The sequence below is a fragment of the Leptonychotes weddellii genome, chromosome 10, assembly GCF_054177405.1.
Source record: "Leptonychotes weddellii isolate Sample4059 chromosome 10, ASM5417740v2, whole genome shotgun sequence".
NCBI classification, from domain to species: Eukaryota; Metazoa; Chordata; class Mammalia; order Carnivora; family Phocidae; genus Leptonychotes; species Leptonychotes weddellii.
In genome coordinates, this window is record NC_138378.1 from 68,972,499 (window position 1) to 68,986,939 (window position 14,441).

Consider the following 14,441-nt stretch of genomic DNA (forward strand, 5'->3'; position numbering starts at 1 on the left):
TGTGAGATCAAGAGTCACATGCTCTTCCAACTGAGCCAGCCAGGCACCCCACCACCAATATATTCTTCATGATAAAAGTTACTATTACTTCTTAGTTATAAGCCTAGAAGAATATTGGTCTCTTTGTTTATCCATCATACTTTTAGATGTTGTGAGCCATGTTAAAAAGGAACAAAGATTTAAACAGCAGTAGAAGCTAAGTGAGGTGACAAAATTAAATTGCCATCTTCCTAATGGCTTACAAGACTTGTGCTTCTAATATATTCAAAGTTGAGCCCAACCTTACTTCTCTACTTTCTTCCTAAAGTAGCTGCTTTCCATACATGCATGTTAGAATGAAATGAAGCTTAAAACTCCATGTTGACCGTATAGCACAAAGAAACAACTACATGGTATGTGTAACACATATGGATGGAATAACTTTTCAGGAAGGCTTCTGGAGACAAGAACGTGGACCAAAAGCCCCCTAGGAGTTATAAAACTGGACCAACCTTACAAAATCTGCAGAATAATTTTTACCACTCATACAACTTTCATGGCCCCCTTTCAAGTTTTCTCTTTGTTATATATATACTAAAACCAATAATGTATTTCAGAGGGAATGGAATATTTATGCACGTGCTAGTATTTATACATCATGCTTTTTGGATCATCTATAAAAGATACAATTTCTACCTTTCAGGTTTTTAAAAAGTATGATAGCACTCGGGGTTAAACTATGCAAATATAAACTAGTATCTTCAAGACATGTACTAACTAGACATCATCTACTAGGAATATAATATTTTGGCAACAAAATTTTACTGGTTTTTGTCACATCATCTTAAAAGACTTTTAAATCCAACAACAGAAAATTTTACAATTTAAAACTCCTCATGTGATTAACTCCACAGAGTGAAGATTCAAGATTACCCAGTTTATAAGAAAAACCTAAAAAAATTATGAACATTCCTGTCTTGTCTATCATTCAATTGGGTGTTTTAAAAAAATAAAAACCCAAAAACTTTAAACTCATCAAAACATGGATTATGTGTGTAAGATAACTGCCTACATTAATAGACCACTTTTACAAGTCTTAAATTCAAATAATTTAAGATGCTTGGTATTGCTGGACTTTTAAAGCAAGTTTTATCAGTGAAGTACTTCTGTAATTCCAATATTTCAAAAATACAAGAATCTTTTAACTCCAAATATATTACATACATAAAAGATATACAACCTTTAGTATCTGTAAAACACTCGATACATTAGGCTCTATCTTTCATTAAATTGGCTAAAGGTTTCTTAAAGACAGAACAAGTAAGAATATTCCAAAACATCTCATTCTAACCAGGTCAAAATATAATGCACATAATGCAATTCTGCAGACCGCTTCTCATTGGTTAATATATAATTCCAATTTAATACAAACTATGGAACACTTTTTAAAAAGGCGGTAATTTAAAATCTTGTTCTAACCGAGTAACTTCATTGCACTCTAATAATGTTATAAAGTTTTGCTCAGCTTCTTTACCTGGGCTCCTTCTCCATGGTATAAGCAATTCACCACATTGTCTAGAAGGTTGATATCCAGTTTTTGGCTGAAATCGAGCAGCTGACGAGCTGCATGGTCTGCTAACATTGTCATAATTGCTGGCATAGATTACTGTAAATAAAGAAAAAAATTTAAGGTGCCTATGAAATTTTGGTATTACCAGTCAGAAACTTTCTACTCAAGTTATTTTACTTCAACCATGTTCTTACAAATATTATAATGAGTATTTTAGAGACTACCTAAATAAATAACAGTAAAAGCAACTAAATGCTGAAGATACTTAGCTACTCCGTAACTCCTTTAGTTAAGGTCCATTCAACTTTTCTAATGTCTATTTTAAATTCCCAGAAAAATCTTACTGTTCTACTAATATTTAAATAAAATTACTCCTAACCTCTTTTAATGAAACCATTACTAGGAATTTATGGCTCTAAAAATTGATACAGTTGACAGTCTTAATCTCAAATTTTTAGGTACAGATAAAGTTTAAGTGGATTTCCCCCCTTCCTAAATAGGGCCTTCTGTTTCAGTAAAAGCTCCCTTCCCTGTATGTTACCTTAATTTTTAAGATACGCTGAAAAAAACAGGAAGATGCTGAAAGTTAAATGTGGTATCCAAGTTTTCTTATTGTATATATCAATGACTAGCAAAACTTAAAATTTTTATATTCAAACCATCTATTTCTTTCAACCCTCAATAAATTTGGAGATTAAAATTCCTTGAACATATGTCTAGAAAAACACTTTACGGCAGCATGTGAAACTTTTTTTACAATTTCCAGGTATTCATTGGCAAGGTAAAAAACTGTAAAAGCTTTCCAAATATTTTCCAAATAAAAACAAATTCTGAAATAACAGAAAAACTTCTTCATCTCACATAATGCACTGGCTAAAACCTACCAGTTTATAAGCAATGTTACCCTTTTAAGAGGATTCTAATCCAAGATGCTGGCACACATTCACATTTTTGTTGCCCAGCATTATAAAAATCTTTGCTTTTTCTTCAAAGCCAGTGCCACTCTAGTCTGACTGGCTAAGTCAGTACTCTTAACCTTTTTGGGTCAAGATGCCTTACAATCAGAAGAACATGATAGCTCCCGTCAAATTTTAAAAACTCACAATTTTGTACACAATTACAGAAAATCCAGGACACCTTGAAAGCCATGCATGAAACCTCAGGTTAAGAACCCCTGGTTGACCGTAGTTAGACCCAATAAAGTCAGCTGGTTACCTCCACTTCTCCCCCTCTTAAAAAACCTTTCAGGATCAGGAAATGGGTGGGATTTGATTACATTATGTTTGATAGGATAGGAAAAAGACTGTTTCTTGGCTTCTTGAGAGCAGTTTAAAAATGTTAACAATGGCAGCAATTTCAATTTTAACACAAATGCTTTATTTAATGATAATGCCAATTACAAAAAATGTTAAGTGTAAATGATGAGTCAATAAGTTAGAGATAATGTAAAAATTGAGAAATTAAGAGTTCAAGGATTTTTATTCCTCTGAAATCGTTCAGCCCATTACTGACAGCAAAAACTGATGAGATCTCAAAAATTCATAGCAGTTATTAATGTTTTTTAATACCAAAAGAATATCTGACATTAACAAAAATCTCTAATCTACATATGAATATAAAAATGGAAATACATATATATATTCCACCAAATGTGTAAATTTCCTCGCATCAAATACCATAAAATTTTAAAGATCAGAACAGTCTTAAAAATTGAGATTGAAAAACAATGCCACAAAGCACCAAGATGTACATATCAAAGGTTTTCAATTTTTGGTTAAAAATTGAACGAACTTTTCTCCTATGTAGTCCTATCATAATTTAATAACCCAAACAAAAAGAACAATTTGACTATAAAAAGTTTCATTTTCAAGTACATTGTCCTTACAGAGTTCTTCGAGCTAAACTCTTGTGAAAAATCAGGTTTAGAATAAAAGCTCGTGTTAAATACAATAGTTTGCCATCCTTAGAACTAGCGGCTATCTTCGAAATGACCTACCTATTCTTGAACTGTACAGAAATGGCGGCTTTCTGGTCAAAGCCAAGCACATTTAGTCCCCCAAATCAAACAGCTTCCAAAACATTCTTTCCACTAACAGCAGTGTCCCACACGCTTAAGATACACAATCAGGCAGATAGCAAACAGCCATCGCGGGAGAGCGTGAAACCACAATCGCTTTCTTTTCTCCTTGGGACACTCAATCCTAAAATCCACTCACTGGATAGCATATACAAGGGATTATCCAGCAATGTGACTCTACAAGTGACTACCAAAATACCTTCACTGCCACTTCTAACTGAATAAGCAGGCAGCTGCACACCGCCAGCTCCCATCCAAGCCATAACCGTTGCTTTATGATTACTAAGTAGTAGGTCAAAAAACAAGTCGCTACAAGGAGAGACTGCTACTTAGATGTGTGGGCAATTGCCTGCTTCATTCAGTAGAAACACACCTCACTAAGGACCGCCCTCCCCTCGCTTCCCACCCGAACCGATTTGCAGCAGTTCTAACTATAGCATACCGGAGCACGCACTCACCCCGCCCATACTCGGAGGAGGCATTTAGACCAGGCGCCTGAAGTTCACCGCCCCATTCTCAATGCAGCATGGCCTCTGCGTGATCAGAGGAGGTCCGGGCTGGGCAAATCTCTAAAGCTTCCTCTACTACACCACTTCCCACCCATCCCAAACTCGGAGACATCGGAATGAAGGAGAATCAGGGCATCATCCACTGTACAATGCCAGCAGTAAACGATTCGGTCACTTAACACACTCAACCCCTTCCCCCCAACAAACTACAGAACGGAATCCCATTTACAGAACCCTGAACAATCAACTAACCCTTCCTACTTCTAATCCTACTCTGCAAAAAACCAGAAAGATTTCGAGTTTCCTTGCAGGAGGAGGAGGGACTCAGCAGCCCCTCCCTCCCCCGATCCCAAGCTCTCCACCGAGGGGCCACGTGATGCAGGCGGACGTTTCAATGCTGCTGCACTAAATATTTCTGGAAACTTCCACTCCTAATAATTTACAGAGATGTTCCTCAAATCACCCCAACTTCTCCCCAGCCCCCTGGGCTGGGGAAGCCCTTCCACACCCACACCGGCCTCGCTTCACTATCACGCTCCTCGCCTTCCTCCACCGCCACCCGCACACGCGAATAACCCAGCAAGCGCTACCCTCTCGCGGCCGCCTCCCCGCCTCCATCCCCCAGCGGCAGAAGCGGCTCCATTCAATCGCAGGCTCTGCTGTGGGCCCGCCGCCGCCTCCCGGGCTCGCCTCCCGCGGCCGCCGCCGCGCCCCACGCCGGCCTCCTCCCGCCCGGCCGCCGCCCGACCCTCGGCCCCGAAGACACAGTCGACTTACCCAGAGACTGAACCAACTGCTGCTTCTTTCCTTGTCGGGGGATTAGGGCGAGGGAAGGTGGGGAGGGGGGAGAGGGGAGGAAATCAAGGTGGGTTTCACAGTTTTCCCACCTTAAAAAAGGAAATTAAAAAAACGAAGATAAGGGCAAAAAAAGCTCAACAATATTTACTATTTCAGGGACACCCCACGACACACACCCACCCGCCCCCCCCAAAAAAGGAAGGGGAATTAATCCGTGGAATAAATGCTCCCGCCTGGCTGGGGAGTGAGGGAAGGGGGAGGGGAAAGGGGTCAAGTCCCAAAGATTCAGCCCCAGGGGGACCCTCCAGCCACAGGCGGCAGCAGAAGCGGCAGGAGTAGGGGATATAGAGTCCACAAGGTCGGGGGACGCTCTGCTGCCAGTTGCAGTCCGACTCCCCCCTACCAAAATACGGCTCCCTCTCTCACGCGGCTCCGGCGCTGGGCCCCCCCACCCAGGCTCGCCTAAACTTTCCCCCCTTCTCCTGCTCCTCAGCGACTGGTGGTTCCCCCCTCCCCCTCTGGGTGGTTGCACGGACTGCAGCAGCAAAGACTGGAACAGGCACCGCCGCCGGGGCTGTAGCTACTGTTGCTCTTGCTGATGCTGTAGCTCCCGCTGCTCCTGCCGCGGCCGCTGCAGCCGCTTCTCCCCCTCCTCCTAGTGCCTCAAACTCGGAACCGGTTGAAACCGGTTCAGACTGGGAGATTCCATCTCGGTTGAGTTTTCAGCCCATGGCGCCGCGGAGCGTTTGGAACCTGGGCCTCCGCCCCCAGCCCGCCTGCCCATTGGCCGGTTCCAGCCACAGCCGCGCCATCAGCCTACCTCTTATTGGCCAGATCGCCCGTCAATCCCACCTCAAGTCTCCACACGAGCCCGCCGCTTCGGCCCCCGCCTCTTTCCAGCAGCGATTTGCCTGCAGAGTGGGGGAGGGGAAGTGGGGCGGGTCGAAAAGGAGCAAGGAGGGGGGTGGAGGAGGAGGAGGTGGGACGAAGAGCTGAGCCCAGCTGAGAAGAGAGCGAAGACAAGCCGCGCGGAGGATTGGTGCGAGCGACCTGTCAATCAAGTTCAGCCCGCCCTCGACTTCCCGTCCCCCTCCCGCTGCTCCCCCTCCCAATGCTTAGCCCGCAGGCCCGGCCTTTCCGGCCCGCTCATTGGCTGGGCGCCTTTGGTGACGGAGAGGGTGGGGCGCAGCTCGTGAGCTGCTGGCGGCGCGAGTTTGAGCGCGGCGCGCGGCAGCCTTCGCTCGGTTCTTTCCGAGTCCGCGCCGGCCCGCCCCCGCCTGCTCCCGCCAACCTGCGGGGTTTGAGCCCGCGGTGATCAGGACCCGCCCCCTCGGAAGGGAGCCCCGCTTTGAGAAGGGAGGGCACACCCAGTTGTTTTTTTTAATCCGGGAGGGGTGGAAAAAAGGAGCGAGAAGAACGCACCGGAGGCCAGTTGTAGGCCTCGGACCATCCATTTTAAAGGCCGGGCTTTGGGGACTGGAAGTTGAGGGTGAGAATAACTGTGAAAGAGGTTAGGGTGAGATGTGGGGGCATGCACTCTTGGAGCCTTGTGATCTCAGAGTCGTGGAAAAGGTACCTGACTGGATCTTGAGAAAGGCTGCTTCAAAATTTAACTCGGTGTCTCCCCGGGCTGGGATTTGGCTGCTCCAAACAACCAACCCTTCCTAGAAACGAAGACACTATAATCCCTGTAATTAGTGTATCTTGGGTATTTTTGCTGGATTAGGGTGCATGCCAACAGCCTCCCACCAGATGCCCTTGATCTGCCCCTACCTTTGACTCCTCAGCATAGCTGCCCTTCACATTCTTCATCATCCCAAATAGCATTTTCTATGAAAGTCACATGCACGTGGACTTTGACGTGGTTGCCTCGCTTGTTTTGCTCCAAGAGCCCTCCAAATCAGGTTTACTGATTTTTCTTTGCTTAAACAGCAAGTAGCCCACCAAAATTTTCTAGGCCCATTGTGCCACCAAGAGGTTAATCAATGATTTATTAAATTGCAATTTCAACAGCAGATCTTTTCTCAGAATGAACAATGGCTAACACCAAAACTACTTAAGAGTAACTCCCTCACAGAGCGCTTGGGTGGCTCAGTTGGTTAAGCTTTTGGCTCAGGTCATGATATTAGGGTTGTGAGATCCGACTCCCAGCAGCCCCTCCCGCTGCTTGCTTGTTTTCTCTCTATCGCTTTCTCTCTCTCAAAGATAAAAAAAAAAATAACTCCCTCACCCTCCAATAAAGAAAAACTCTATAACTCAACTCTTAGATTTACCAAAATAGTATTTATTGGATGACTTTCAGGCCTAAGATTTTTATTCATTGCCTAACTGAATAGTATCAAACCATAATATATAACATACCTGGTATACACTGGTCATTTGGAATACTTATAGTCTATTACCAGGAAAACTGGAGATTCTTGTTTTTAAAAAAACTTTTTCCGGGGCACCTGGGTGGCTCAGTCTTTAAGCGTCTGTCTTCGGCTCAGGTCATGATCCCAGGGTCCTGGGATCAGCCCGCGAGTCTGCAAGGAGTCTCCTTCTCCCTCCCCCACTCCCTCTGCTTGTGTTCCCTCTCTCTCTGTCTCTCTCAATGTCAAATAAATAAAATCTTTAAAAAAAAAAAAAAACCTTTTCCCTCCACATTTTCAGCTCTTGGACCAGGCCACCGATTTTTTTTTTTTTTTTTAATGGCAGAATACTAGGAGTAAAAACTGGGAGTAAGACCTGGCTTTGTTCAGAGTGTGCCCTTGGGCAAGTCACTTCACCTCTTTGGGCCTCAGTTTCCTTCTCACCCATCTCACCCATTTAATGAGGCTGACATCATTAATGCCTGTCTCATCCATGAAGGATCAAATGGCTATGAAGGAGCAGTGTGACCCATAAAGCACTGTGTGGACTGTAAAGTTCAAATAGTCTCAGTTTGCTGTCCCTTTGTCTCTTTTCATCTGATCTTTAAATCATAACCCCCTAGGAAGTCATCTCTGTCTGACTATCGTGAATCAGACGTAAATATTTAGCCCATCATTTTTGCCCAGAATTAGCCAAAATGGAGTGTTCAATATCAGCTTGTTATTAACAAGTATAAAAAGAAGTGATAGGAGCAGATGTTTGATCACTGTATTTTCAAGATCAAATTCAGAACACAGGTCTGACGCATCTAATTTTTTTTCATTACCTTCATTTACTGGAATCAAACAGATTTCAAACCTTGGAGTGGGATATGGATAAAGAAATGTAAGTACACTGCACTGTGTGCCTGCCAATTGTCTAGCAGGCTGAGACTTCTTTGTACAATATTTCACTGGACTCTCATAGTAACCCTGTCAGATAGTTAGTATTTTGCAATCTCATTCTCGATTCCCCCTCTTCAAACACACATACATATACACATAGGTACACACCACAGTAGTTGAGTCAACATTAGAACTTACGTGTTCTTTCTACTAGTTCACATTGTCTTACAAAACAATAACATTCATCGGAAATAAGAGAAACAGAAACTCAAATTCCTTTTTAGCACTTACTACTTATTTCTATTTAAAAAAATATTTTTTTAAGATTCTATTTTTAAGTAATGTCTACACCCAACGTGGGGCTCAAACTCACAACCCCAAGATCAACACTCACATGCTCCACCGAAAGAGTCAGCCAGGCACCACTATTTTTTAAAATTATTTTTAATTTAGAAATTAATACATGATCATGGCTAACAATTCAAACAATAGAGAAAGATTACCTACAGTAAAAAGTAAAATTCCCCTCTGTGTATCCCCCTGTTATTTTTCCTGCCCAGAAATAAACATCATTAGGGGTATGGTATGTATGCTTTGAGGTATTTTCTATGCATTTACAAATATTTTTGCTTTGTTTTTATTCAGTATATATGACATCATACCATACATATTGTTCAGTGATTTGCTTTTTACTTAAAAGATTAGTATATATAAATCCACCTCATCCTTGTTAACAGTCCCATAGCCTTCCACATCTTCTTCCACAATAGGCTATTTCTGGTTTTCCTTCTTAGAAATAATGCTGCACTGGGGCCCCTGGGTGGCTCAGTCATTGGGCGTCTGCCTTCGGCTCGGGTCATGATTCCAGGGTCCTGAGATCGAGCCCCGCATCGGCTCCCTGCTCGGTGGGAAGCCTGCTTCTCCCTCTCCCACTCCCCCTGCTTGTGTTCCCTCTCTCGCTGTGTCTCTCTCTGTCAAATAAATAAATAAATAAAATCTTAAAAGAAAAAAAAAAAAAGAGGGGCGCTTGGGTGGCTCAGTCGGTTAAGTGTCTGCCTTCAGCTCAGGTAATGATCCTGGAGTCCCGGGATCGAGTACCACATCAGGCTCCCTGCTTCTCCCTCTGACCCTTCCCCCTCTCACGTGCTCTCTCTCTCTCTCATTCTCGCTCTCTCAAATAAATAAATAAATAAAATCTTTAAAAAAAAAAAAAGAAAGAATGCTGCAGCGAATATCCCTGTACATTAATCTTTGGGCACAAATGTGAATTTATCTCTAGGTTAACATCCTAAAAGTGGAACAACGGTGTGAAAGACATTATATTTGTTATTATAATATGTACTACCAAGGTAACCCCTAAAAAGGTTGTATCAGTTTACATACCCATCACAATAGGTGAATACTACCTGTTTATTCCCTATCAAAGCCATAAATATTTGCTACTACAACCACACCAGAGTCAAATAAGCATTTTAATTTAATCTTTTGGCTCTGAAGACAATCTCCTCTGACTGTGAGCTCTTCAAGGAATGCATAAATAATAAGATTAAATGTCCATATAATATAGCAAAAAAAAAGTTAAAGCAAGCATATGCAGTGAATCTATTAATAATGGAATTGGTCATTTCACTCTTTTTGAGAAACTTAATACCACTTTGCACTCAGAGATACAGCAGTGACCTTCCAACATGTACTTCTTCCTACCAGTCGTAAAAATGGGCATTAGACTGAACATGAGTGTGACTCACTGGGAGTTTTCATGTATTGAGCACAAATTCACAATTCCATGGGCTTTTTCTTCCAATGAATCTCTTATGGCATGATTGTAACTTTGTAAGGCCTAAAAGGAAACACTGGGAGAAATATTTCTTTGTGAATATCTTATAAGGTAAATGTTTTTCTATTTGCTCTTAAAAATACTTCATAAAACAATACATCACATCACAACCATAGATTAAAAACATTACCGATATAGTTTGGACAACAGTATAATTGTGTATGATGCTCAGACATGGAGGTGAGATAGAAGAGATACCCTTTTCAAGAAAAATTAACCTGGAAAGGCATAGTCCTATTCCTATCAACCTCAATTTACAATGTCAAAAATGGTTATGGAAAATTATGAATATTCTGTTTGGGGAGCTAAATTCCCTTATGTGTCTAAGACCTCAGCAAATAATCTATATGCAGTCTATGAAACCTCAAATCAGTCAGGAGCAGAATCAGCAACTGTCTGCAAGTAAGTTGCTGCCTTTTTGAGAACATAGCAAAAAAAGCATCTGACAAGGCTGCCAAGTCTCAGAGTTAGACAGTCAGAAGTTTATACAGTTCTATGAGGTGACATTCAACAGTAGGTCCCAGACTCTCTTACTCATGGAGAAATGAGAAATGAAAGATCATTTAACTACGATCATTCTCAAGCAGGAGAGGGGAAACCACAGAGTTATATTTCTAAGTCAAAAATAAAAATATGTAAGAAGTAAAACAAAACATTAGGGAAGGTGGAATTAGTCCCTGTAGCCTAGACAGAAACATATGCTATTTCTTTCACACATAAACGTGTCGTTATCTATTAGGCAACAAGAATCAGAAAAGTAAGTTAAAAAAAGGAAATGAAGAGGTGACACTAACCCATTCATTCAACAAATACTAAGTATTTACCCATCACTGTTCTAAATGCTGCAGATTTGGAAGGAAACAAATCCTACAAAAATCCCTGCATTCATTGAGTTTTAAGTCTAATGGAGGACATTGGAAGTAAATAACAAGTCAGAGAAATGGTGTGTTGTATGGTGATAAGTGCTAAGGTTAAAAATGAATCAAGGTATCGAAATAAAAAGTTGGGGGTGGAGCAGTTTTAGACAGGGTGGCTAGGGAAAGGTGTCACCTAAAAGGTAACATTCAAAAAAAGACATGAAGGAGATGAAAGAGGAAGGCCTTGCAAGTATTTAGGAGAAGAGCTTTCCATGCAGATGGAGAAATAAAGGCCCTGAGGCAACAGCATGTTTGGTGTGTTATTTATAGTGGTGAGCTAGAGTCAGCCCTGGGAACCAATTGTTAAGTTTTCAGGAATTTTGCAAGCTGGTTGTCAAACATAGCCGTTATAAACAATTAAATTATATATAAATTTATTATTGAATAAATAAATTATATTAAAAACCAAGGTAATAAATACTCAAAAGTCACCACTTCCTAACCATGTTATTGCACTTTACTATTCTCTATGCTCTTGAGATTACTTACATCAATGGTGTTTGCATGATGGAAATACTACATAACGATGTGCTACAGTGCCCCTCTCCACCTTTTGTGACATCATATTCGTAGCCTGACATTGGTCATGGGAGGAGTACTATAGAAGTCAGCTAAAATTCAGGACTTTTTCTCCTCAGAGCTTGTTGTTAAATCTTTACCATCAAGGAGGCCAGAGTTGTGATCAGAGCTGACTGAGTAAGGGGAGATGAAGTCATAGCAATAAAGGGGCCAGGTAAAGGGGGCAGATGATGTAGGGCCTTACTGTAGGCCACTGTAAATGCCTTGCCTTGTTTTCTCAGTGAGACTGGGAACCACCCAAGTGATTGAAATGAGACATGATGACTTGACCTGACTTCAAATCTTAACAGGATCAATCTATATGCTGTGATGAGAATAGCCTGGGAGCAAGGGTAGAACTAGGGAGACCACTTAGGAGACCCTGCATTCATCCACAGGTTGATTGTGGTTTGGACCAGAATGGTGTTCATGGAAGTACTCCAATTCCAAGTATATTTTGAAAGTAGAGTCAAAGGACTTCCTACAGAAATGTTTTCGGATGTGTGAGAAAGAGAGGATTCAGGGATGACTCCATGGATTCTGGCCTGAGGGACTGGAAGGATGGAGTACTGTTTTTCTGAGACTGGCTACAGGAGGAACAGTTTGGGGGGAGTGGGGCGGCATTAGGATCTCAATTTTCCATCGCCCATAAATTCCTTAAAGGCAGGGGCTTTGTGCCAACTTCTTAGTTGTACTTAATAAATATTTGTTGAATTCACAAATTAATCTTTTTTTGGCATTTGTAATCAAATGAAGCCCTGGAAATTAATGTTGATGAGAAGATGTTACCAGATGTGAAATTCTCTAACTCTGTAACTCTAAACAAAAAGAGAGAAGCTGCTAGATGCCACTCCAAGGAAGGCCATTTTACTTCCTTTAATTCTCACACTTAGTAGATCTGACTCATTTGTCTCATCACAAGAAGTTCAGATACTATAGCCATTAGCAGAAAACTTGAAAAGCAGACAAGAATAGTAAGACCTCATGTGTACTTGGACACATAAAGGAATTTTGATAAGGTATTATCAAAATTGTTTCAAAGCCTTCTTCTCATATAATAAACTGAAAATAGGTTCTAACAACGATAGAAAATGTTCTATGATCTGCTCGGACTTTAGAAGAAATGAAGAATGTAGCAAAATAAGTGGATCTATTTCAGTGATTCTCTACAGGGGGCAATTTTGCTCCCAGGGAGACAATTAGCAATCACACATTGCCTCACAAAACAACATTGTTAGCCAATGTCAGAATCAAACACAGCACCTTATAAGCCTAGATAGATCAGAGGGTGAAGGTAACAATAAACACCAGTATAATAATGACTAATACAAAGACATTGTTGGTACTTACAAGTGGTCAGGGATTGGATGCTGCTGGCATCTAGTGGGGTTGCTGCCAGGGATGCTGCTAAATATCCTGTATGCAGAGAACAGGCCCCCCCAAAACAAAGAATTATTCAGCCCAAAATATCAATAGTGCAGTGTGATATGGACAGATGGTAGCTACACTTGTGGTGAGCAGAGCATAATGTATAGAGTTGTGGAATCACTATGTTGTGAAACACCTGAAACTAATGTAACATTGTGTGTCAACTATACTTCCAAAAAAAAAAAATCAATGGTGCAGAGGTTGAGGAATCCTGATCTGTTTATAAAATATATGATGTTATCCTGGCTCGCTGGAGGAGAAAAAAAGCAGAACCTCAACAAGATCAGTGTTTCTCAAACTTTACTGTATATATGAATTGCCTGGGGAGCCTATTGAAGTGCAGATTATGTTTCAGTGGGTTTGGGGAAAGGCCTGAAACTCTGCATTTCTAACAAACTCCCAGGAAATGCTAATGCTAATGCTGATAGTCCATGGCCCACACTTTGAGTAACAAGGCACTAGATTATGCCATTGTGGTATCTGTTGGGGTGGGATGGGGACAGGGATTCCTTAAGAATTTGTCCTGAGAAGGTCCCCCCAAATAACGTTTGGAGCATGGTATGTGCAGTTTGTAGTGGGCTCATTAAAAATACATTATTTTGGGGGCACCTGGCCAGCTCAGTTGGTGGAGCATGCAACTCTCGATCTGGGGATTGAGAGCTTGACGCCCACGTTGGGTGTAGAGATGACTTAAAAATAAAATCTTTGAAAAAAATACATTATTTTTGAGTATTCTGTATTGTGCAATTCTTTCTTCTTGGGAGAAGTTTTAAAACATATTTCCAGAGGAGAAGGAATTCCTCTCTAAGAGATCAAATAAGCATCATAAATACATTAGTAGAAGAATCTCAGCACCTCACCCTGTCTTCGGGGGGTACTAGGCTTGAACAATTTCAAGCTGATTTCAACGTACTCATTGAGAATGTCAGAATCAAACAGCAGCCAGACCATATGCCCAGAGAGATCGGAAGGTGAAGGTAGTATAAAAACAGCGAGTATGGGAACAGCTAACATTTGCTGAGCACTTACTACGTGCCAGGGACTTTGCTAAGCACTTTATCATATGTATTCACTTAATTTTCATGGTAACCCAATGAGGTAGGAACTATTACTATTGCCATTTTAAGATGGGGAAATAAACACAGAAAGTTAAGGCATGTGAAAATAAAGTGAAAAGTATGCCAGGATACCTTGATACAAGATAAATGAATGAATAAAGCATGAAGAAGTTTGCCAGAAGGATAAGCTCTTTCCATTCTTATTCCATTTGAATGTGAATTCTAAAATATTGAAAGAAAGAAAAGAAAGAAAAAGTGTATCATATGGAGGGACTGGAACATAGAGCGTAATGGGGTCTTTTTTTAAAAAAGAGCTTTATTCTAATAGCTAAATTAGAAACTTTTGAATTTTCATAAAATGTATTTCAGAACTATGGTTAAAATCCAGAAGAAAAAGAGTATAAACCCTAGAAGTTGTTTGTTTGTTTAATATTAATTTAAGCATTCAATTATCTTTACCTTAAGAAATGTTTG

The 14,441-nt window shown here is 41.1% G+C and overlaps 1 protein-coding gene and 1 long non-coding RNA gene across 4 annotated transcripts in view; both read right to left on the reverse strand.

Moving 5' to 3' along the window:
* Window positions 1–5,686, reverse strand: part of XPO1 (exportin 1) — a 45,766-nt gene extending 40,080 nt beyond the window's left edge. The window contains exons 1-2 of one of the 2 annotated variants that reach the window (XM_081832038.1): window positions 4,913–5,686; window positions 1,514–1,645 (exon numbers count right to left, since the gene is read on the reverse strand). In XM_081832038.1, the coding sequence (XP_081688164.1) occupies window positions 1,514–1,639 (126 nt within the window). In that variant the 5' untranslated portion in view covers window positions 1,640–1,645; window positions 4,913–5,686. Of the gene's footprint in view, window positions 1–1,513; window positions 1,646–4,084; window positions 4,547–4,912 lie in introns of those variants that run through there. The other variant, XM_081832039.1, reaches the window with a different exon arrangement.
* A 2,882-nt stretch (window positions 5,687–8,568) lies between these two features.
* On the reverse strand, window positions 8,569–14,221 carry LOC145723909 (uncharacterized). Of its 2 annotated transcripts, XR_014149306.1 has the most exons (4): window positions 14,100–14,221; window positions 12,832–12,897; window positions 9,918–10,022; window positions 8,569–9,140 (listed from the first exon to the last, which is right to left on the reverse strand). It is a non-coding gene; the product is annotated as an uncharacterized LOC145723909 (long non-coding RNA). The 2 variants fall into 2 exon arrangements; XR_014149305.1 differs by having other exon boundaries at window positions 8,569–10,022.
* Between the last annotated feature and the right edge of the window lie 220 nt (window positions 14,222–14,441).